Source organism: Cygnus olor, chromosome 1 (assembly GCF_009769625.2).
Source record: "Cygnus olor isolate bCygOlo1 chromosome 1, bCygOlo1.pri.v2, whole genome shotgun sequence".
NCBI classification, from domain to species: Eukaryota; Metazoa; Chordata; class Aves; order Anseriformes; family Anatidae; genus Cygnus; species Cygnus olor.
Window position 1 is genome coordinate 46,429,714 of NC_049169.1, and position 25,536 is coordinate 46,455,249.

Genomic DNA, 25,536 nt, shown 5'->3' on the forward strand with positions numbered 1-25,536 from the left:
ATGCATATTTGTCACCTTAGGACTATTTTACAAGTTGAATTGACTCAAAGACCATATGCTGTATGAACATATTCACGTATGCAACTGTCATAGCCTGCAGTTGCACCAGTGCAAAGCAGCCTGGTGCATTCCCCGAGGAAAGAGAAAAGTAATAGGAAAAATGTTAGACAAATGTAATTAGACTTAACAAGCAATATTAAAAAAAACTGCAAAGTAAATGCTAAACAGACAACTGAAAGCACACTGAAATACCTGAGCTTGCAAACACAAGATTAAAAATTATACATCACAACCTAACCCATATCTCTTTTGACTAGCTAGGTGAGGCAAGCCAAAAATAATACACAACATATGCCACACAATTTTACAAGTTCCATTTGCAGTATACACATCTTTTTTGCTGAAGAGCCTTCTTACAGAGCTGTTATTTAAAGGCATTATTTTTGAACTAACCTGTTCCTATTTAACTTCACACAAACTAGTTACAAATAAAATAAAAATTAAGGCATTTTGTGTACAGAACCATCTGAGAAGGTGGTAGCAAAAACTGAGGATTTTGGTACTGTAGAGACTTTCACAGGTCAAGCCATGAGAAAAACAGTATTCTGCAGGACAGTACAGACATACTGCTAGCAAGTAAACCTGAAGAAGAAATAGTTCCTTCACAGTGCTTCCTACTTAAATGCAATTGATGTTTCCAACCTCAATTTTAAATTAAAGATCCTCCTTGAGAGTTTCCTGTCTTATATACCATGTAAACTCTCACAGCCTTACCATGAATCAGGTGCATAAAATTAAGTTCCAACACTGGAAGTGTTGGAACATGTAAGTGATTCTTAGCCTGATACCAGACACCTGAAACTGTGAATGTTAACAGATTACCACACACTTTAAATGGGAGAAGTTTAAGCTTCATGTTAGAAAGCTCTCATTCAGACTGGGAAAATAAAAATCTGCCATGTTTTCAGTATCCTACACAGCAAGACCAATGATGGAAGGGGGAATACAGCATAACATACACACAACAAAAAACATTTGTCCTGATTAATTGACACAGACTCTTTTAGATGTCTTGTCACCTCTAGCGTAAAAGTAAATTTAAATAATTACTACATAAGAATTCAACTGATCTTTGTAACTGGAATTTGGATGCTATTATATTACCAGCCAATACAATTGCTCTATTTTGTGATTGGTGCTGAAATTTTAACCCGATTCTGTCTAAATGTCAAGAAAAACAAAAAGATCACTCATTTCTGGAAGATAAATTGTTTCCAACTACAAGTGAACCACACATAGATCACTTTAAAGACTTATGTGGAAAAGTCTTTACCTACTGTGAATTAACGCTGAAGTTGAAAGGTGTCTTTTGGAGATTCTCCAAAACAGTGCGTAAATAAAAGAATGATGACATTTAATTGCATTGCAGGGTTTGTTTGTTTTTGATGACACTAGAAGTATTCCTGAGGAAGGTCGACTGAAAGTATTCCATGTAACTAGAGAAGATAAAGATATATTTCACATTAACACATGTAGCAAAGTGGGATGAAAAATAACGTGAAAAGGAAAATTCTTCATCACCAAAAAACTGCCTAGTTTTTCCCCTGTTCAAAGTAAAGACCTAATGTATGCTAAAAGATTACTGTACAAAAATTATAGTGCAAGTGTTATGAATATTTCCCTTACCAAATGTTGACACAAACCATTCTGTTTTTAGTATCAGATTTATTTACCTTTATAAACATGGAATTCCTAGCAGCACAAAACACCACTGATGCACCAATTGTCTTACTTTTGCTTTTTTTCCAAGCAATGCATTTATTTTGGTAAGGAAAACCCACACACATTAAAAACATCTTTATTTTCCTGCATTTTGACACCAAAAGTGAATGTCTTACGTTACAATTTTCTATAGGATGGACACAAGTTCAGCTACCTGAAATACTCAAAAAGCAGATTAGAAGAAAAAAACATTACTCTTAACAGAAAAAAACTATTGCTTTGCTACAAATTACCGAGTTTGTCCCAAAGGTCACAGAAAGTAATGTTTTCCCCATAACTACAGTCTACACAGTAATTGTACCTAAAGTAAAAACAGACTATTAACTAATGTTCTCAGCTTTTCATAAGTAGCACTTTAAGAATAAGTATGATTTATTGCAATTCTGTATGAAGCAATGAAACTGAACATCTGTATGCTGCAGATTTAAGCACACCAAAAATGTATACATTCACTTTGAAAAGTTGTTGCTTATCACTCCTTATTGGTAGTAGTGAAGCCAGCTGCCTGCTCAACTAAGTTACACAATATAGAGTGTTTCAGCATGCTTCCACTGAGAAAAATACTCAACTGCATGAATGTAGTAAATCTCACCTTTGAAGATGAAACTGTAAAAGAAAATGCAGCAATGCCCTCTTTATATAAGAATAAAACTTCATATGGAATTTTCACGCTTTGAGAATACCTCTCTACATGAATATTCAAAATCACATAAAGCTGTATTGGAAAGACCTCGCTTTTTTAAGAAAGACCACTGCCAAAGTTGAAGTTCAGATTAATTTAGATAACAACCTTTACCCAAAGAAAGGCATTTTAGTAGCAAATTATATTTGATGCAATTTTTGTCTTCCACATGTATTACTAATAAATAAGTTCGTCTAAAATACCTGTCGCCAATTAAGTTTGTACTCAGCTCCTACAACACTGTAAGCATTAAAATGAAGTGATACACTTAATGTTACGCTTAAACAGAGTTACTAATATGATTCTATGACTTACAGAAATGCAAACAAGTCTACAGTTACATTTACTAAAAAGTTACAGTAACCTACAGAAAAGATTGTTGTACTCTCCCTACATCCTAAGACACCAAGTTCAGTTAAAGTGTTACTGAAAAATGCATGGAAATGCATTTCTCTTTATCACTTGTTAAAAATCTTCTTCCACCATAATCTACAGACAACAGTACAACTTCTTTCCTGTACAAAGAAAGCTTTAAAAAACACAGCTTCACATTTTACTACATTTGCCCTTCTCAGCTTCCAAGATCTTGCAAAAACAAATATACAGTTTCTCAAAAATGAATTTAAAGGATGTCCACATTAAAAAAATAAAGCCTACAAAAGTTCAAAGATCTAAAAAAATGTTACTCCTATGGCAAAGTGATCTCCTAGTCCAAAGTCCAGAAAGTTACTGATGTCCATTTAATGTTAGCTTGTTTCATTTATCCAATTTATCAGGTTCCAATCACATTATTTGTGAGTAGTCCTTGAGCCGATGAGAGGGCAGAAGAGTTCTCTACAATTAAAAATAGGAGATCGAATGGGGTGTGCCTTTCAGAAAGATACTCATTTGGCACTGTTTCGAGAGACAATATTCAGATATTTAGAGAAAGGGTTTCCTTGATTAGTTTCCATAGACTGATAAACCAAAAACAAGAAGACTGAAACAAGAACAAAGAGAAGAATTTTTATCCAAAAGGGAATGGAGCGTTCTTTTTTTGTTGGTGGTTTCTCTGACTTGATGTCACTTGAGGTACCATATCTTGGAGCATACTTAGCAAAACTTTCCTCCATTCTGAAATCAGTGTGCTCTATAGGCCGGCTAGCAGCTCCTTTGATTGGTCTACGGCAGCTAGCGCTGTTAATTAAAGAGAAGAGAATGCTGTACATTTAAAAGAACAATCTAAAGTATACATGAAAATTTTTAGTACAGATGAAGAATTATAAGTTACTTCCAGTGAATGGGGTACCTGAAACACTTTGTAATCATGTGCTGTATTTTTAAGATACAATAGTTAAAGTTAACCATTCAGCATTCAAATAAACATCCCTTTAAAAAAAGATCAATGCCACTTTGTCAATCTATCCACTCATATCACGACTGGAAATAAAACTCTACAAAGCATTTCTGTCTGTCTTTACCCATCACTTACACAGTCCCTCCAGGACTTCTAAACCTAGGTTTAGCCAAGGCCATTAAACTGTTACCAGTGGCTAATGGCTATGTCAACACACTGAGCCAGGTAACAACATGGTAAGAGTTAAGGGACCCGCATACATTGTCATGCCTTTATATTCAATGAGAGCATGCAAGCATGGTTTTAATAAAAAACGGGGCATAGATTTAACTAGACTGATAAACCTCAAACAAGAGGAAACAGAGCTGAATGGTGCCCATAGAAGTAGTAACTGATTCTATACATCCTCCTTACAGCATGATTTTATGCAACTGCATTTCACACTGAAGTTTTAGTTAACACATTGGAAATAACGTAAGAGTGGACTTCACGGTATCTTAACACAGAAGAAATTACTACCTCAGTCTCTAAAAGGGACAGTCAAAATTTTATGAATTGATTATCCAGAGGGTTGTTTCAGTTTTTATTTAAAAGCTGAGTTCCAAAAGAACTTAATAACCCTTCCTAGTCTATCCTTATTCATACATAGTAGTCTTTGAGTACAACAGGACTGTTACTTAAAGGAAAAAAGTATTTGAAAGTTATTTATTGCTTTCAAAAAGAAAGCTCAAATCTGTGCTGGGAGACTTTTCCTTAATTAACAGCAGAACAAAAGCAGCTGCATCTAGTCAAAAACTCAAGTCAAATACTGAAACATTACCACAGAGAAGCCCCTTCATTTAACCTCCAGCATCCAAAAGTTCCAGTAATAATTACTACTATAATGCTATATTCTCTCCATCCTCTCCAGTTTAAATAAAGAAAAGGCTTTTTGACTAACAAAACTACGTACACAAACAGAATCGGTTCTCTCTCCTGTCACTGAGCCAGAATACAAAAAGTCATTCCTCAGAAATCTAGCAATGTAATTTAATGAAAACCTATTTAAGTTAAGAAGTATCTTTAACTGAGAAACAAGCCCCCCATAAACATCAACAATACCTAATTCCTGTAGGTGTTGATACTTCGTAAGGGAACATTTCCTTAAGAATATCCCTTTCTACTCTTCGTTCTTCTGTATGAGTTCTTTCCAGCACCTACGAAAACAAAAATAGTTATAGACCTAACAAACTTCAAAACAATAAGCTCCTATATAACTATCTCAGTGACCATAACCGCATGCAGTTTGCAAGAAAGCATTTGAGTCACCCAGTGACATTTAAGAAGTTCAATTCTTGGGTTTTAAAAGTTGGTTTAACCTTCATTACTGGCAGCTGTCTGGTCACTTTTGGTGTCTTAAAGCATTCAGTGTTCTCCTCAGTTTCCTTTAAGATAAAGAATATGTTGTATAAATCAAATACAACTGTCAGCCAATGATCTAGATGATCAAAAAAAATTAACCATCACCTCTATCATGGCTGTGTTGAGCAGGTCACGGGAATGTTTATGGCCAACATGATTAAACAAGCATTGATGGGGATACTCTGTCTCTTTTTGCTGTAATAAACAATGCCATAGTACAGTGAAACACCAGCCAACTGAAAACATATGCAGTTTGAAATAATAAAACAAGTTTTCCCACCACCTTCTATTTGACAACTAAGTCTAAACTGCAGTTACTCATGTTATAAACAAAGTAGACCATTTCATAAATCTCATGTCCATTGGTAGAGCAGGCTTCATAAGTGTTAATGCACATTTATCTACAGTAACTACTTGGAGCAATAAATTCCATTTAAATTTAGCCAAGCATAATCTTGTTACATAGAATTGCACAATATTACAGTACTACATTAATACAATTACATGGGCTTGCCAGTGCTTTAGACATTTCTCCAATAAGTACTTAATCTTGACAGCTTGAACAGGCTAAGAGTATAAGAATTTCCCCCCCCACCCTCAGTAACTGACAGGAATCTGCAGCTGCTTTCTAAACTCAGACTTTAAAGTAATTCTGCTATTTTAGTCCTTCAATTAAGGCACATTGTGGTTTTCTTCCTTCAGAAAATGCTGATATATGAAATCAATGCTAGGTAACAATTTTGTGCTATCTTTGAACTAGTTAATAGTTTAAAAGAAATAGTTACATTCTGTACAGAAAAATAGCAGCATATGGAGAAATAGCCCCAAACATACTTGGCTTGGGAAAAAAACGCAGGATCCTCCCACCTTCCCCATTCCCTTACAAAAAGCTGAAAGGGGAAGATAAAAAAACCTTTATATTCTCTTTGCCATATGACAATGCTAGTCTAGTTCAACTATTGTGCCACCAGGGCAATGACACCTTCCATCCCTTCTGTACCAAGAGCTCAACACATACACACAAGAATCTCGTTCACAGAAAATAAGCAATAGCAATCTAAATTTTAGTTTATTTACTTCAGCTGTCATCAATGGTTTCTTTGGTGTTCTTCTGGGCATGTCTGAGAGTTCACTGATTGACAGTGTAGGAGCTGCATGCTTGAAATTTCCAGGAACCCTATTGCCAACCTGCCGAGATTCAAAATTGTTCAAACTCAGAATTAACCAAAAACACAAAATAAAAGGGGGAAGGGGAACAGAACCAAACAACAAAACCCTTACATGTACCAAAAATATGTATGTTAGCAATTAATTCAAGAAGGTTATGTAACAGATACTCTGAAATAAGCACAGGAAATGCATTGCTTATCATTCCAAATAGTTTCTTTTAAGCCATTTAGAAACATAAATGCTGTTTAGTTCACACAAAAAGCCGAACTTTAAAGCAGATATTCTGCATGTGCTTAAATGAACTAAGTAGAAATCAAGGCCTTTACAGTGGTTCTTCTCAACCCTCCCCCAAAAAAGACACGAGACTAGGTGACTACCTAGTGCCATCTCAAAGTGATCACCACTAGGCACTAATATAGATACTGAATGTGGTTTCAAAGACTACTTAATAGAAGACAGTCTTGCTTTCTTTAAAATAATGTCTTCAAAAGGAATGGTTCTGTCAAAGATATATTACAGAAGAATACCACTCGCATGATTTGTTACATATATTTACTAAGCATATTTACTAGGGTTTCGTCGCTTGCAGTCAGTATAGTGTCAGCTAGGGAAGTACTCTCTGATATTACAGCATCATCTACAGGCAACTGTGCTGTAGCTTCCACCTGTTTGTTTAAAACAAACAAAAGAAAACAGTTGAATGAAATAGCCACTGGGACCCTAATAGCGAGAAAAAAAGCTTTTCTATTATAATAAGCCTCTCATCACCCTTTTCCTTGGTGTTCTTCTTGACACTCTGGTAGACTCCCTAGAAAATGCCTGAAGAGGTCCACTTTTTGAAGATCCACTTGTCCAGGCAGTCTCAGTAACTCCATCTTGAGAATAAGTCTATTCAAGCATCAAACACATGATCAAACACATGAAAGCCAGCTCTCAACATCAGATACCCCAAAACAAAAGCCAAAATAGCATGCATACTCCAGAACCAGTTTATCTAGAATACGTTAAAAACCCCCACCAAGAACAAAACCAACAACAAAAAAACTTGAAACCTTATGTTCAATAATGCCTGGCTAACTAGACGGGTAGTGTTGACCACAATACTCATGTTAGACAATGCTATTTTTCAAATACAGAACGGATTAAATAATGACCAAGAGCTAATCTGCTCACTGCAATAGCATGAAATCCATAATGCTGCAAGTAGTCACATCAAGTGATGGACAGCAGATATAACTTCTAGGCCTGTTACATTACCTACCTATACAAAAAAAAATGAAGCAAAAACCAAACAGTACAATCATAAGCAGAATGCAACAACTTGTTCTTTACCCAACACCGTATTCTCTCAAGCCAAGACAATAGTGGTTTAGGCACAGATACCTGCATTTCAACAGGATCTCATCTCCATAGGGGAGAGGGAAAGAGGGATGGAGAGATGTTTTATAATCTTAGAAGTTCCCACATAATGCTGAAAATCACTCAATTCTCACTTAACTGTGGGTTAAACGATCAAGCCTGAAACAGATCATTACACAACCGTGTAACAACATGAAGTGCCAGATTTTTATAGCCATTAACAAACAGACCATTCCGCATGCCTTATCACAAGCTATATTTAAAATTAAATTAAAATCCTCCTCAAACCTAATTCCAAGCACACACCTGGAAGGAAAGGGAGATGAGGGAAGGCCTGTTTCTTCAAAATTAAAGAATATTTTCCTTTTTATTTGGTTATGTTTAAAAAACTATAGAAATAAAAAACTCTGTTAATACTGAAGTCTTTGCACATTAACATCTCTTCCACTGGCACATTGCCAAGCTTTAAGTTACATTTGGTGCTAGTGGGAATTACACAGACCAGTGCTGCACAACAAAATAACTTCTCTGGAAGAATATTAGCCGCAAAACTGAATGCATTCAGAGTACAGACTGGAAAGTACTTATCTATCGAGGGGTAAAAAAAAGTTTAACACCCTTCTCAGTTCCCCACTTGTACCTTGTAAGTTACTCCAGTGAAACTATAAACTGCTTAGCTTCATGTTTATAAATAGAAGTTCTGTGTTACAGCTGCTACATATCCAGCAGAGGGAGCACAAGTGTTTTGCTGTATTCCAAAGTTACTGAAATACTCTGAAAACCAAAGGATGGATATTCATGCACAGACTTCACGCAAATAGGTTCAGATGCTTCATATAGAATTGTAGATTTCAGCCTGTCTCCAGTATTCTTTTAAATTTAAATAGACTTCTAATGAAAGGTCTCCCGATCCTCTTTATACATTCACCAGACACTGACTTCTCAGCTTTTCCTATTAACAAAAGCTTAACCTGCAACACCTTCAATCGTATCTCCTTCTCCCCATATCCTTATTTTTATTTGAGAGATGTTCTTCCTCAGAAGCTTAGAGAAAACACTAATTTCAGAGTAGTCCCATTCAAATACATTCCACTTCAGAAAGCAGAGAGGCAATTCCCTAATCCTACTATTGGAAAGCTCCCCCGCTCCAGACTGTTTTACTAGGAACTAATCTTTATTCCCCCACAATGAAAAGTTAGAAGTGCTTCAATAAATAAGCCCTTATCTCCTTACTTTTTCATGTTTGACACTCAGGTATTTTAAGTACCAGGGAGATCTTGCATGAGAAGTCTAGGAAAAGACCAAGTCTACTGCATGAAAAACATCCAGACTTCAGCAGGGCATATTCCACGGACAAAATAAAGTCTACACTTAGGATTATCCTCACCATTAATTCAAGAGGTGTTCTCTGCTTATTCCACAAATACTTGAAGTAAATAAACCCTATTAAAATGCAATACATTTAGATACACCAACACCCTGTATATGATCACAGAAAGCTACAGTGCTGTGGTTCAGAAGTATCATTCAACGTATGCATACAGGTAGTCAAAAACAAAAGAGCAGGGAAGAGTAAGAACAGCACAACCAGAATGCCACTATAGAAATACTTGCTCTTCTTGAGCCTTTCCACACTGTGAGGAGGCCTCAAGTGGCTTAGCCCACCTCTTTCTGTCCAGTGCCATCCACTAGGAGGCCTTAAGCTCAAGGTTTTCACCTTTAACTCTATGTTCACCTACTTGGTTGGAAGAGGACATTCAAGCTAGGGTTTTCTTCCAACTCTTCCAGTTCACTATGAGGAGGCAATTATGTACAAAGAACTGAGCTCAAATTTATTTAGTCCTCCACTGCTATCCATCTGATAAGACCCACAGACCTGATAAGATTCCCCCCCCTCCCCAATTTCTATTGCAACCAGCCTGCTCTAAGACTTACTTGCACTCTTTTCTTAAAAGAGAATAGCAACATCCATCAGTGCCAAGTCTTCAGTTCAGCACCAGATGACAGACAATCCTTTCACTATTCTAGGCTAAGAATAGTGCTGCACAGGACCTAGAAGTGTCTAACAAGTTGTTAACACCACACTGCCAACCAGTCCAGGCCCACCACACTTCAGAGCCCCAGCCTTAGATCCAGTGCCACACAGCAAACACGAGTTGCATATAATTCTGTAGAATGAGTATGGTTAATTGACACATAAGCTGCAATCTTAAGATCCAATTTCACAGAAGGGGAAAATAAAGGTTATAATCTTCCCAGTTTTCCAGTTTCATTTCCAGCAAAATGCATGGCTATGTATTTGCTGGCCCAAGACATTGGGTTTTGCATCCTCTTGGCTTCGAGCAGTTATAAAGCATTGGTGTTTTTTTTTGTTTGTTTGTTTGTTTTGTTTTTTAAACAGCAGTCAGGAGTTCAAAAGGTTGAACAAGCTAGAGTTCTTGAAGAATGTGTCATCACTTTGAAATGATACCTTTTTGGATTAATCAAGTGATATTACATTAACTACTGGTTACTAAAATACGGAAGTAGCAAAAACATTGCATCTATACTACTCATGAAAAAGATTACAAGAGAAAATAGTAATAACCTAATGTTATTACAGTGAAATTGGATGAACAAAAAAGTAAGCCCTTATCACTTAAAAAATGTCATGAAAATACAGAATAAAAAGGGAATGGGTTCCTAAAGATTATGCAGCTTTGTCTGTTGATAGCTGTACTAAATAACCCTAACATATTGAGGCTAGCAGGGATTTTGGGGTGGATAGCAACTTAGGAAACAATAATCCTAGAAGTACAAGAACTTTATAATCTTGATGCCCATTATAAACACCATCACAAGCTGAAATTGACTGAATAATGAATATTGATTTTGTGTGTTGAACCATGTGTTTGTTTTGATTTGTAGAAGTGAGATCAGTTTAGTCTGTATCCCTAAGAAGCCAGTCAAAAATACGCAGAACTAGTTATGGAACTCCATAATTGTGTTGTATTACCCAAGCTTACAGCTGTGTGTTACCTGCTTTAAGAAATATCCATAGTAAAAGGATGCTGATACATACACATGCCATCTGAATAGGAAGAATCTAGCATTTACCATACTACAGAGTAGTCAGACAAGTCTGATCCACTAAGATACTGATCTGCTAATATCAAACTATTAGCAGGTTAGGTTTTGTGCCGCTCCTGAATGTTTTCTGGACAAGTCCTTACTGTAGCACAACTCTGCTACTTATTGGTCAGATGAGTAGTGCTGTAAATATCCTAAGTAATCTAAGCTGTGCAACAGGATATTTACTGACACCGTCACATCGTAAGGACAGATCAGCCACCAAACTCTGAATCCAGGCTTTTGAACTGCTGGCTAAATACTGAGGTGCTTCTGTAAAATCCTTCTTTCACCAGGAAAAGAGAACCAATAATAGTATTTCTAAAGACAATGAGTACATACAGTGAGATTCAAACTAGTTATCATTTTCTTCTAAGGAGAAGCTTTCCAATGAATTAATGTCTACTCTAGTAATGCTGCTACATGTGTGGCTGAAGAACTATTATATAGAAACTGCATGTGTACACACATGCGGGTATTTCTGTATATGCCTGCATTTATTTATGTGTATATATATGCAATACATGACTTTATGGATTGTTATATTTAACTCAATTATAAACATATGAATTTATAAATGCATACATGTATCTAGAGATAGATACTAAAATAGATAGAAATATGATAATGTTTCTGGCATTTAAAAAAATATTTCTCAGAAAAAAAGATTGGGAACATTTTCCAAATCTCTTGTTTGAGAAACCGTTCCTTTTATTAAGTTGTCTACAAACAAAACAGGACTACATCAGTATCTCTGACTTATTTTCTGTCAGGCTTCCAAAGCTAAGCATGTTATGATTGACCTAGTGTTTTCCTCTACATAGAGCTAGAGATGCCGGCAAGAGAGACAAATAGTTTCTATCAGACCATAATTTTGAATGTTATCACACAGGCAAAAACCAGCAGCTATAGTTAATTCACAGAATTTTCATGCTGTATTAGAATAGGCTAAGAAAAACAAAACTTGAAAACAGCATAGCCCGTTTTGGCAAGTGTGATTATATTTAGTAAGTACACTGCCTGCAGTTAGTAGCTGTTCTAGATGCCATTAAATGAAGCATACCTGGTTGTGTTCAACAATTCTTCTTTGTTTGAGTGCTACTGGAGTCTTTGTCCTGCCTTTCAGTGGTTCTCTCTTCTCAAGCCTCAGCTCAGTCTTCGGATCTGTAAGTGGTTTTAATAATTATTTTTTTTTTTAAATAATACTACTGGTTAATAAACTACACTTGGTTTAAATTAGTACCAAAAAATAATTTTAAGATGCACCATTACTGTTACAAACTACTGTTTCCTTAAAAAAGTTGTGAAGTACAGGTTAAGTTTCTCCACTGAATGGAGATCTAAGTCTCCTGAAAAATAACCTTATAATTTCCAAATTCTGACCCAAGTATGTCACTTCTATCCTCAAAAAAATAATCCTACACTTCAGATAAGCTTTGACTAATCCAGCAGTTCCATTTAGGAACTGGTACCAAGTTACAATTGCTTTAACAAAAGTAACATCATACTGTGTATTGTAGTAAGGGGACTGAAGCTTTCAACATAGCTTTAGGTTGTGAGTTTAGTCTCCTTTAGAATAGGTACTTATACACAACTCCTTTTTGATACAAGAGAATTGTAAGTGATTAGCAGTCAACTCACCAGCAAGAGGATGCATCACTTCCAGTCCCCTTACTAAAACTCTTAACAGCATTACACCACAGATTTCAAGTTCAGTTATTAACATCCCTTGGGCTTAAGCCTGACTGTATAGAAACTTTCCATTTTTCCTTCAATGTTTGAACAGTTTGGTAATTAGATGGAGACAGCTGTCAAGTTACGATTGGGGTCTTGACTACCCCAGAACAAAAACGAAGCCCTCTAACAACCCCATCACCACCACCAAGTACAAGAAATCAAAGATCAAAAGCAAGCACAACAATACAAAGGAGATCCAACTAATTTCCTAGCTGTATTTCAATCCCTTATGCTCTCTCTCTGGATGCTCCTATCAAAACAATCCACAGAACTACATCAATCACCATGAACCACACAAAATCATCTTCAAACATTCCATCCAATGTATTCCTTAGAGCCTATATTGTTTTTACTTTTTGTAATGGGTGATGGCGTTTTAGGTCCCACCTCTCTTGCCCCATACTTTTTTTTTTTACGAACATGATATTAAAACACCCAGAAAATAATCAACTCAAACCAAGCTACGTCCATGAGGAACAGAACATAAGAGATTGTCATACACAAGAAACACATTAAACGATACTTTTAATGTACTGAAATTTAACAAACATTTATAGACTATCCCCTAATGAAGATAACTACTGGGTGCACTGTAAGACAAGACTCAAAGATAAAGTGCAATGAAAACTGGAACCAGATTTACAGGCTCAACTCCATGTGAAAAAAATGGACAAACAGAAGGGAACATTTTACCATTGGAGTGTCCTTTCCCAAAACAGGCTCCTAGATCACTGTGCTAGCACTCCATGATGAAGTATACTTATCACATGGTCTACAACAGTATATTAAAGCCTCAACAACAGATCATGCCCTCTTTAGATATTTCTTCTACTTCAAGTATTACTTATCCATAATTTGAGTAGTTCACATGCAAGTTCCACTTCAGTCTTACCTTCTTCATTGTCACTGTACTGGTCAGAATCATTACTTCCATTCTGTCTGGTGTTCTCAGTAGTTGAAGAAATCATTGGCAGAGGCATGGGTGACTTCAATTCTGGACCTTGCTCCATCAGTTTCAACAGTTTTTTCTCATAAAGTTTCCTAGTTGTAGCTGTAGCAAGGGAAGATACACGGTACAGATGCAGTTTTAGTCTTTCCTGATGACTGCTAGAACATGACCAGTATATAATCCCTTGCGAATTTCCAGACACGTTTTCTATTTTTAATCAGTCTGTATGACCCAAAGCATATACCTCCAGGTATATAATTCTTCCTCTAAGGCTTCTAAACTTTTGGTTCAAGAAAATTAAGACAAGCTTAGATCTGTTAGCAAACTGAATATTACAAGCATTTATCTAGGGAAGGATAACTTACCTGCTTTTTAGATTTTTTGTTTCATTTGCCACGATATGCAAGTTGTCATGCCCTTGCAGTGTCAATCTCACTAAATTTTGTGAGGGTAAGTGTCCATGCAGATTCCACTATCCTCTTAACCTCTTTATCCTGGAATTAACATACCTTCTCCTAGTTTAATGTTTGACCTATTAGCAAATTCAGCCCAATAAGCAGAGGTGGTATAAATAAGCAGCAAAAACAGAACCCCTTGTTTCCCGCAGTTAGCTGTTAGGACAGCTCACCTAATCTGACAGGACAGCTGTTTCAAACAAAAAATTATTACATACTGTCACATCAGGATTGGGCAGGCAAAAATCTGCAGAAGTGACCAGTGCCTGCACTGCTAGCAGCCAAAAGTCCAACCTCATCAGGAAACTTCTAAGAGGAAGCCATCCTTAAAAAGAAGTGGAAGACTCTCACAAGAAACAGAATCCACATGCTGTAAGAACTAAGGCTTTTACTTAAAACGAAAAACTTAAATGTTTTCTAAACATATTTTTGTAGACTGCAGAGGTATTTTCAGTTTTCAGAAGGCTTAAGTGCTATCTGAGAGAAAGGAGTTGAATAGGAAAACATAAGAAACAGCTAACAAAGTATTATGCATAAAAGACTATTTGAACGCACACAGGACTCCAGACTCTACCACTGTCACTTCCCAGGCTCTATCACTGGCACTTCCACTCAGGATTTCAAACATTCTACAAAAGGCTCAGCATGCTAGAGTAGACCATCTTCTACTGAAGAGCTGTGAAATCAAAGTACCTTGCGCACAGTCTTTTAAGGCAAGGAGCTTTGATCTTGTAACACAGGAGACTGCCTAAGGCAGGAGATTAAGTTGGGGTGGTGACTTCTCCCTATTCCTCCTGCTGAAGTAGGTCAGCGCGCAGGATGGAACACAAAGTTCAAGGGGCCAGAAAAGAAATAAGCAAAGATTTCTGCACAATGCAGAATAGGAAACGCTCTAAGGAAGGGCAAATTCTGTGTTCTTGTTCTGCTCTTGAATAATAATGCCTTATTATGTATTTTGTACTTAAGCAGGCTCAAAATCAACATCTGTACTAGAAAACCTTATTACCACACTGCTAAACTTTAATAGTTACATAGCTTCAGAACAGAAGCTGGAACACGTACAGCTGGCCTAGAACATGAAGAACAAACTGGATTTGCCTACACAGGAGTGCTCCAAGCATTTTCAGTGTAAATAGTTCAATGAAAACATCCCATCCTCAGCAAAACACAAGACTATAACAGTATTGGTTATGTAAGCGAACAAATCAGAAAAGCTCAGAGTACTCAGAAGTGAAGTTCAACACATTCAACAGGTGATCATTTTAGCTAGTTCAGTTGACTTACCTACAATTGGGCCAGGATTTATTCCATACTTCATAAGTTGTTCTTGAAGATCTTCATTACTCAGCTCTGTTATATCTAGGTCATCCTTCTCCTCTGCCCTAGGTTTGTCAGTTTTTTTCGTGGCTTTCTGCAAAAACAAAAGGCAGAATGTTTCCAGTTAATACATTTTTATTTATTTTTTTTTATTCTGAGGGCACAGGGAGCTATGAGAGTCCAGAAAAGTGATGATATTCACACACACCTCAACTTAAAGCATATATGAAACCCTTCGAACCACTTACACCTACTAAATAAACACGTGTTTCCTACTTATAAAGGGAAATAACCATTAAAAGATGCTTCTATGATAATAATAATAATAAAGAAATCTTACTCATTCTGATCACGTATTTTAATTTGAAGTATACAACAGGAGAGAGTTTCTCTCCAATAACTGGAGAGGCAAGCTACTAGACATTTAACCAGCACTAAACAACAAATATCTGTGTTCCATTAGCATTTTTTGCATTATCCTCCTACCTAGCAGGTCAATACCTCTTCCTCTAATGATAAGAAGGAGGTCCCTCAGTATTCACACCCTCCCATCCAAGTTCCCCAAAGGCCCATTCCCTCTCTTCTCCTAGTGTTCTCTGTGAGATTACACGATGTTACGAAACAAGTAGAAGAAAGGCAAAGCCAAGAACACCCTCAAATTCTGAGAAGCCTGCCTGCCTGGGCCACTGCTACTGTAGCTCTATCTTGCTAAACCCAACCCTGGCAACACAACTTGAACAGTTGGCAACACACCACCATCACATACAGATGGTTATCAAAATAATCTGCCAAGATGCTACTCCCAAATTAGCAGTTTCCACGATATCCAAACAGAGTGATCACGAAGGCTTCCCAAGTTGAACAAGTGTTGTTACTACAATAGACGTTTCCAGGCTCCAAGATCTGCAAGACTGACGAGGTATGACAGAAGAAATATGCTTAGGAACTGCTTGCTCTCAACTATGAGAAAATCCAATAGAAACACAAAGTACTTTGAAGTACTATCTCAAAGTAGGAGGATATAAACAGATATAAGTTATACACTTAATGTAATTCAACTTGATTGTCCAGAAGAGCTATTTGGGTCTTCTGCTACTTACTGAAGACCCTAAAATTCCAAATGCAAGTATGTTGTCATATTCACTCACAATTAACAGCTTTTCCTCGGTATATTTAGTAAGATAGCACTGAAGATTGTAAGAAGACCACCAATACAGGTCTACAGTACCTAGCTAGCCATTAGTGCCGGTTTAATACTGGTTTGAATATAAGCTTGGTCTTGATATTTAAAGCTAAACAACTACAAGAATTTCCAGAGTAACTGTTTCTGTAATTAAGTTAGATTTTCTTTAACTCTTGGACTGTGAAAATGCCAGCATGATGAACTTAAAACTAACTGTTGAAAAACAAGAATCTAAGAACTTAGGATTCTCAAGAAACAGACTCCAAGAAGTCTGAAGAAAGGATAAGATCACTGAAGTAGCAGATCTGACTAATGACTGATCAAGTGAGGTGTAAATCTGTCATTCAATTTCTTTATCATGTAAAAAAATCTGATTATTTTTTGAAATAACTAAACCCACTGAACCCACACACAAAAAAATAACCAAACTTAAACCACAGGAGACTTGAATTTACTTTTGAATCTGTTGGTCACACTTAACTTGAAATAGTGTTGCTATGTAACAAGAATTTCATATCTGGACTTTTTCCCCCCCTCAACTATTGACCTGTACAAACAGTGGAAGAGTTCCAACACGCATGCTGGGTTTTCTTGTTAGGATCTGTTCAGACTATTGTCAGCTCCAGCGTTTGCACACATCACCAGTCAGATTAACTGGGATGATACTTGGGTATTTCAGAAGACAACTAGCGTGGTGCAGCAAGTCAACATTCCAACACTGTTAAAGAAACTGCAACCATTTTAACTTACCATTGCCTTTATATTTCTTACATGCCACAAAAGAGGCTGTACTCTTTGAAAATAGATATCAGAAGAACTATGTAGCATTCTAAGTAGTTTACAGAAACCTTGGCTACCAGAAATCTAACTGCAACTTATGAGTAATAAGGTCCTCCAATGCAAGCGAACTTGCATCCTACAGTATCTTTGATACTTTTCTTCCAAGCACCATTTCACTTTGTCTTATTTTGTTTCACTTTGTATTAACACAAATCTAGACCATCAGAATAGTCAGTTTCAGCAGAAAAGAAGGGCAGTGGAGGGATGAAAAGTTGAAGGTAATTGTGTCCTTCAATAACAGGGCCAAATGCATTGATTACCTTGTGTTCTGCAAGGTCTCAAACTTTTACTTTTGAATACCTATTCTCCTTAAAGGAGAAGCAATTTAATTTGTACAAGTACAAAGCTGCCATTTAACCACTTACAAGTCCATAGGATTAGTCCCTAGAAGCAGGGACTGCTTCTAGAAGACAGGAAAGAACCTCTCACATACCTTGTCCATGGTGCAACCACATTAATCTCAGCAACATTACTTGAAGTTACCACAATCATATTATAACACACCACTACACTTTCTGTGCATCATAACTTTTTTGTTGGACTATCCTGTGAGACAGATCAAAAGAACCTGCAATAAAATTTATCACTGCAAATATAAAGAAAAATACAAAACACACATATTCCCGGTTTGGTGACTTTCAGTAAAATTAAAGTCTTACTGCAGTGCAGAGGAAGTGTTTAAAATGAAATTGTGTTGAACACCAAGATTTTCTGAAGTAAGGTGGTATAGCTGATAACTTTGCCTATAATGCTGTAAATATTCTTGCAGTGCTGTACCCAGACTAATAAATCCTTATCTGAAGATCCTGTAATCCCAACAAGAGCTAGCAGCATTAAAAAAATTCCAGTCATGCCCATTTTCTAGGAAGGAGATGGAAGAGCATCAGCATACTTCACTAGGGAGAGATTTGTTCATGTCAAATACACAGCCATTTGGTAGCGTACCTGTCAGGCTCAGTTTCAGAATAGAAATCCAACAGCCACACACCAGTTTGTCAGACAGACCATACCACTACCTTTACTAGTTCTAGCACTAGTCCACCAAACAAGAACTAACATCTCCAAGAAGTCGCTGAATAATACCAAAACTATGGGACATCAAGCAAAAGAAGTATTTTCAAATCTTGAGATAAATTGCCCCATACACTAGGATATTCAAGGGCTTTAATTGCAAGCAGGTGCAGCTTCATCACCAGCAGCAGAAAGGCTTAGGGCTTCTTTACTATTTCTCTCAATGAGGTTAAGACAGGCTAAGGAAGCGCAAATCACATCAACAGAATGCTCTTTAATTCTCTATTTGTACAGCGTCATCTCTGGCAGCAACTAGTTATTTCTCCTTGGAAAAAGATATGGAACAGCAGTTACCAAGTCTCAATAACACACTTGCGCACAGGGAAATAGAGAGGGCTATTCCCCTTGCACTTCTTATTCAATCATACACAAAGTTCTCTGCTGCAGAATAATTTAATTTTAAACTAAGTCCTCCTGGACTTTGGTATAATATTTACAAAGCTACATGGCAGACAAAATAAACAACGGAAAGGAAGTCATGAAGCAATAATTCAGAGATGCCGATACACTCAGCTTTGAGAATTCTACCTTTTAACCCTAGTTAGTACATGCCAGACTTGGAATTTCCATGCCTATGTATGGTAACAGTCCTAAACGATAAGATTAGGGACTACTTACCCCTCCCACTCCTTCCTCCCCAGGCACTAAATTCTACATTACTCAGCAAAAGGAATGTATCTGCTCTGAGAACAGATCAATGCCGCATGGTGAAGAGTTGTTTCACCACAGTCTCTGGTGAAAAAGTAAAAATTCAGAACAAGAAGCAAATCAAGAAACCAAACTCAGGATGTTCCCGGGACTCAACCAGCTGAACACTGACCTGGAAATGCAGCTTTTGTCATGTCAGTTCAGGAGTGACAGAGAAGTGTTAGACAAAATTGCTTCACCAGGACACTTGGGTCTATTTTATTTAAATATGGCCACTATTCCTACATTAGCATACTAACAAGTGTGCCTCCCAAGTTCAAGATCCTACAGCTGCAGAAAGTCTGAGGTGCAGAAGAGCCTGGCAGGACTTCTCACTGAGGCGGGAATTACTCAGTCGCTCACACTGCAGATGAGCACCATTTAAAAGCCCACAAAGGTGTTGATCTGCACTCTAGGTCACATTTGTACAACAAATCATCATCAGTAGATACAACCATACAGGAAACACCGAGTAGATCCTCTTTTGTCACCAGGTAGCTTATAAACTTTACATTCTCTCACCTACCCAAGCAGGCAGTCCCACCTTCCACATTCTTCATCTTACTAAGTGTACAGATTTATTATTCTGCCCATTTCCAACGGGGAAGGGATTGAAATTGTACAGTTATATCAGCTACAGATATTATTACGTATCAACTACACCACTAAGTGCAGATGCTAGCTCTGTGTTTACCTGGCTACCTGATCAAAAAAATAAAAACATTTGATAGGCATCTCCTGTAAAATTTCAATAGGCCCTTCAGGTCCAAATGTCATTATACCTTCATCTACAAAAGTAATGAGAAGATATCCAACTGATCTTTTTTAGATCACCACTTTAAAGGTAAAAAAAAATATCACTTTCAGAAGAAATTCTTCCAGGGAGACATGAAAGGCGTCAGTAACCAAAGCCAAAAAACTACGTGTTCTGAGGTCTGGATAGCTCCTGTTTGGCAACAATGTCAAGGCAATTTTTTTTTGGTACGCACTTGAAAGCAATGCTCTTCCAGCGGCAAAAATGTTATTTTGTAGTTATTTCCGTTTTGAGCTGTCTGTCTTGACATTCAGGTCACGATCAACCAGCACCATGAGCATCCAGATGCAGATGGTTCCCCCTGCAGCAAAAAGGTGTCTCCTGTACCAGCCACTGTCCTCACATACCAGTGTGCTAAAAAGGAGGACAAATCCCCCTCCTCCCCTCAAAAAAACACCAAACAAAAAACCCATACACATTAGTAGAGCAGGAGAAGCTGGATACTGCAGACATCATCAGAAAGCATGTTCCCGAAAAGCATTATTTTCAAAGCCTTTTCTTCTCCTGGTAAGCACGTATAGCTAAAGTGAGCCCCCCCCCCAGCCCAGCGCTCAAGAAGAGAAGTGTTACATATACAGAAGTGTCCACACTTAAAAAGACACTTTCAAATATTTCACAGGAAAGTTCTTTTAAGCAATATATTTGGGATGACATTTTTTCCTGACTTTGATTTGAGAAGTTTTATGTATTTCACAGCACTTAAAGTCACCTTGTGCAATGCAGGGTGCAGCATAAGCAATAGAAATTTTTACTGCATCACATTACATGTAAGAAAATGAGTTTCAGAGGAGATGCAAGATCTTACTACATTACAACAGTCTACTTGTGACATTCAGGTTCCAAAAAATACACTAACTGCCTAAGGAGTTTACTGTTCCAACGTGTGATGTCTTCAGGTCCTAAAAATACCATCTACAGAACAATTCCCCTTTCAGGTTTTATCTGCTCGTACATTCATGTTAATCACCGGTACGTTCACTACTGTATCGGAACAAAAAACAGTTCTAAAGCTCACACGAATATAAATGAAACAAGAACAGGCACTATGGGTGCATGAAGCTTGCTGTCCTCCAATACATCACTAATATATTGAGGCTTTTATTTGTTTTGAGAAAGGTAATCGGGGTGTAGTATTGATAAAGCTGTGCTGGAAGACAGCGGATTTAAAAGATCCAAGTTGCAGCAGGAGAATGAAAATGTTTTTCTTCTCAATCTCTGTTGATAAAGATCCACAGAGCAACGTGCACCTGAATGCATTATCAAACACCCAGAGCTCAGAGAAGAACGTCAGGATGGCAGCATAACCTGTTTAAAGCCATCACTGCCCGCAGCAGCAGGTTTAACGTTATCAATGACCGCAGTAACACCAAACCACCCACCTGTGCTGTCCGGAGAGCCGGTTTAGCTCCCATCTTCCAAACACCTGCAGCGTGGCTGCCCAGGGCACCCTCCAGGCCAGCAGCTCGCAGCCACCCCGGGGCACCCAAAGACAGCCTCCCTCCCTTAACCTCTCTCCGCAGCGCCTCCTGGCGGCCGCCCCCCGCCCCGTGCCGTGCCCGGCCCCGTTCACCCAGCCCGGGCAGTCCCTGCTGGCCTGGGGCTGGGTCCCTGCGGGCAGGGACACCAGAGGGCTGGGATCGCTGAGGGCAAGCCCTGGAAGGCAGAGGTGAGCGAGGCTTCCCGCCTGCGTTGCTGCTCTCCGCTCAAAGCGCTCGTTTCCTTGCTCTGGGCGCGGTTCTGGCCCCTCTCTCCCTCCATGCATCAGGCATTCGCTCGTCCAACAGCGGGAGCGAGAATTCAGCGCCGAGCCAGATTTGGTTTTAAATGCTCGTATAAAGTTAAGCTATGCCCAAAGAAACACACAAAGAAAAAAAGCACAGTGGGCCAGAACCCTCCAACATGCAAATCTACCTAAGTGCTCTCTCAGTGTTTTTTACAAGTTCATACTAGCCTCGACTGAATCACCTGGATGGGAGAGACTTTTGCAATCTTCAAATTAAGCAGTACTCCAGCTTTCAGGAGTGATACAGGAGACGGTAGCCCACTGTTTTCTTAATCCCATAGAATAACAGGAGATATCTTTACAGTTTTGTCAAGTTGATTACCTAAAGGCTTGAAACAGCCCGTTTACATGTTCCCCCTCAATATACACAAACCAATATTACAGTTTCTAAGACCTGCAATAAAAATAAAAATGGAACTAGTAAAGCATTGCAGCTTTGTTGGTCTCATCTCAGCCTAAAAATAATGCAGCTCTTCCTATTGTATCAGTGCAAGTTATAGAGTACAATTTTATTTCCTTACGCATGCAGCGCAAACTGTTTGCTGATCCTTTAAGTGCACACCTAACCAAAATACTGAAGACAAAACAATGCAGTTGCAAAGAAGAGTGAAAGGTAGAGGATGCTGAATCCACCTTTGTTTCCAGGCCCTACAAAGGCACTTTAAGGAAATACAGCATTCCTTTATCTATTCCATAATGCCTTGTAGCCTCAACATCCTCCTTTTGCCCCGTGCTTGTAGTTCCTCTCTCTCAGAAGTCTGAGTGCTTTCCCTCCTGTCCCCTCTTAGTCTTATCAAAATATTTTACTTTGTTTCCATAACAGAATCCCACTCCCTTGGATGTCGGGCTTCAGACAGGACACAGGACACCCAAATCCAAACAAATGCCACTAGCATATTCCGTGAAGTTTTGGAACACGAAGATACGCTGCTATGAAATTAACACACAACGCTAGCAGAAACAGCGCAGCACCTTACAGCTGTTGTTAACAGAACTGTAATGGTAACACCCACTCTGCAAACAACAGAAAAGTCACCTGCAATTGTTTAAGCTCAAGCACAGGAAAAGGGAAAGGAGGTTAAAAAACATCTTGGAACTTTAGCAGTTATGAGACTCTCGTTTTTCAGTTTCAAGCCCCTCAGCACAAGAAGGACATCAAGGCCCTGGAACATGTCCAGAGAAGGGCTACGAGGCTGGTGAAGGGCCTGGAACACAAGTCCTGTGAGGAGCGGCTGAGGGAATTGGGGTTGTTTAGTCTGGAGAAGAGGAGGCTCAGTGGAGACCTTGTTGCTCTCTACAACTACCCAAAAGGAAGGTGTGGGGAGCTGGGGGTCGGCCTCTTCTCGCAGATAACCAGTGACAGGACTAGAGGGAACAGCCTCAAGTTGTGCCAGGGGAGGTTTAGGTTGGAAATGAGGAGACATTTCTTCTCAGAAAGATCAGTCAGGCAATGGAACAGGTTGCCCAGGGATGTGGTAGCATCACCATCCCTGGGGGTGTTCAAGGAAAGATTGGATGTGTTGCTTAGGGACACGGTTTAGTGGTGACATTGGTGGTAGGGGGACGGTTGGACCAGATGTTCTTGGAGGTCTTTTCCAACCTTAATGGTTCTATCTACCTAAAGATTCTATTCTGTTCTCCTACAGGCTGTGAAACACAAACAGCCTATTGGACTTGAAAACACCTTTAACATGCTACAGGCAGACTACTGTAAGTTACAGAAATGTCTAGTTCAATATAAAGTTACTCCAGTGAATACCAGTTAAGTGTTTGAATTGAGCAGATATTAAGAAAAAAAAAGATGAGTAATTTGGTTAGAAACCTTCTTTTAGCTGCAATTTTCAGTTTCTTAATTCACCAACCGTTGTTTTTTTTCCCCCCCTTAAAAAAACTTAAAGTATGAAATCTCTTTCAAAGAGTCTGTTTCTCTACTCCTGTTTTACAAATGAGCTTTTAAAGATAGTATTTCAGAGAATTAAACACTTTTAGTGTCACATAAATCTCAAGTCCAGTAGCTGGCAATCACCGTACAAACCTTTGCGTGAGAGCAGTCAGTGCACCCTCCTTTAAATTATGAATAAAAAGAAAGCTTTCTTAATACATGCAAATTTACAGGGTACTCGTTAAAATATAAAAGGGAAAACATGTTTCCCTAAAGGGAAAGATTTTAAGAGGCAATGGCTCCCATCTTTTTCCTTACACACACATGATATTAAAAACGAGGTCTGGGAAAGCATGCAGCAGCTGGCTGGCAGAATATAGAGCAGAGGCACTGCTATAAAGCATATGCTGGGCCACACGGGAGAGCACCCTCACACCAAAGCAGCACCACACAACCCAAACACGCTGCTCTTCCGCAGCCTCCCCCTTCCACGTGGGGACACACACACACCCGGCGCTGCCCCGGGGCGACTCCGGGCGGCTTGGGGGAAGACTCCCTCCTGAAGGATGCCGCGGGCTCCCCTCCCTCACCCCTCCAACCCTCACCTCGCCCCATCGGGGGTCTCCCGGGGGGCAGGGGTCGCTCCACACGGCCCGGGGGAGGCCGAGTCGTCCCCGCTTCCACCCCCCCCAGCCCCGGGGAGCGGCCCCGCGCCTCCAGTGGCCGTCGGGGGAGCGGCGGGCGGGCCCCGGGCGGCCGTGAAGCGCGGCGGCGGCGGCACTCACCCTGCCGATGGCGGCGGCCCCGCGGCCCCGGGGGCCGAGCGGCGTGGGCTCCCGCTCCTCGTCGCTGGAGAAGTCGGGCTGTGCGGCGGCGGGCGGGTTGCGGGCGGTGAGGTGCTGCAGGTAGAGCTGCACATACACGTCCTTCCGCTGCTCGCCGCCCGGCAGGCTCACATTGTTGGCGATCAGCTCGCTCTTCAGCTTCTCCTTGGTCAGCACCGACGGATCGGCCAGGAACTCGGGCATCGCCGCCGCCGCCGCCCCGCCGGGAGAGGCGGCAACAAAGCGCGGCGAGGGGGGGGGACGCGCCTGCCCCGCGCCAGGAGCGCAGCTCGGCGGCGGGCGCTTCGCCCAGCCCGCAATAAGCCGCGCCCCGATTGGCGAGGAGGGAGACGAAGAAGCTCCGCGATTGGCCGCCGGGCGGGAAAGCCAAGAGGCGCGCGGGCTCGGGCCGCGTTAGTGCTTTGCGCGAGGGCTGGCAGCGCAGTTTAAATTCGGCTCGGGCGGGAGCGGAGCGGGGCGGTGCCGCCATCTCCCCTCCCGCCGCCATCTCCCTCCGTCCCTCCCGGGCGGTGTCTCCCCGCCGCCACCACCTTACGGGCGACGCTGCGGGCCCGCTATTGCGCCTTTATCGCGCATCTATCGCGCCTGTCGCGATAGTAGGGGGTTTTAGGGGGAGCCCACGACGTGTGACGTCGGCTCTGGCCCCGGCAGGGCTTCTCACACGCCAAAAGCCCTTCCCTGAGGCTCGCTGAAGCGCTGCCAAGGCGCCTGCCCTTATCGTTATCGCCGCCGAGGTGCCCGGGTTCCCGCACCGCCTCATCGGGAACCCGCCCGGGAAGCGGGAAATTTGGCGGGGCGGCTGCCGCAGCCGTGACGGCTTGCGTGTTAAAAACTGTAAACAAACAAAAACCCAATTTGAGTGGTTTCTGTCGTATTGCAAAATTGGAAAGGCTTGTCTTTTTTTTTTTTTTTTCTTTTTTGTTTTGTTTTTTTTTTGCTTGTTTTCAAGCTGACTTCAAAAATTTCACAGGAGTCTGCCCAGCCGGGGAAGAAGGGCTCACTTTAAAATACAGAGTCTTCAGAACAAGCTTGTTATGTTTTTCTGTGTTTACATACTGCCTGCTGGGAACGCACACTGCTGTGAATTTGCTCACATTTTACAATAGGAACTGTTTAGTATTTACATCTGGTTATG

At 39.9% G+C, this 25,536-nt stretch overlaps 1 protein-coding gene across 7 annotated transcripts; it reads right to left on the reverse strand.

The window, feature by feature from the left end:
- Window positions 1-1,842: 1,842 nt before the first annotated feature.
- TMPO (thymopoietin) lies at window positions 1,843-24,889 on the reverse strand. 7 transcript variants are annotated; one of them, XM_040556458.1, is made up of 11 exons: window positions 24,342-24,889; window positions 15,264-15,390; window positions 13,468-13,626; window positions 11,902-12,002; window positions 7,140-7,259; window positions 6,941-7,036; window positions 6,279-6,389; window positions 5,307-5,396; window positions 5,159-5,224; window positions 4,902-4,996; window positions 1,843-3,640 (listed from the first exon to the last, which is right to left on the reverse strand). In XM_040556458.1, exons 1-11 carry the CDS (start codon window positions 24,582-24,584, stop codon window positions 3,349-3,351), a joined length of 1,500 nt encoding a protein of 499 aa, XP_040412392.1. In that variant the 5' UTR covers window positions 24,585-24,889; the 3' UTR covers window positions 1,843-3,348. The 7 variants fall into 7 exon arrangements, with proteins under 7 accessions (XP_040412392.1, XP_040412384.1, XP_040412409.1 ...); XM_040556450.1 differs by having other exon boundaries at window positions 6,279-6,392; window positions 24,342-24,753; XM_040556475.1 differs by lacking the exons at window positions 6,941-7,036; window positions 7,140-7,259 and having other exon boundaries at window positions 24,342-24,754.
- Between the last annotated feature and the right edge of the window lie 647 nt (window positions 24,890-25,536).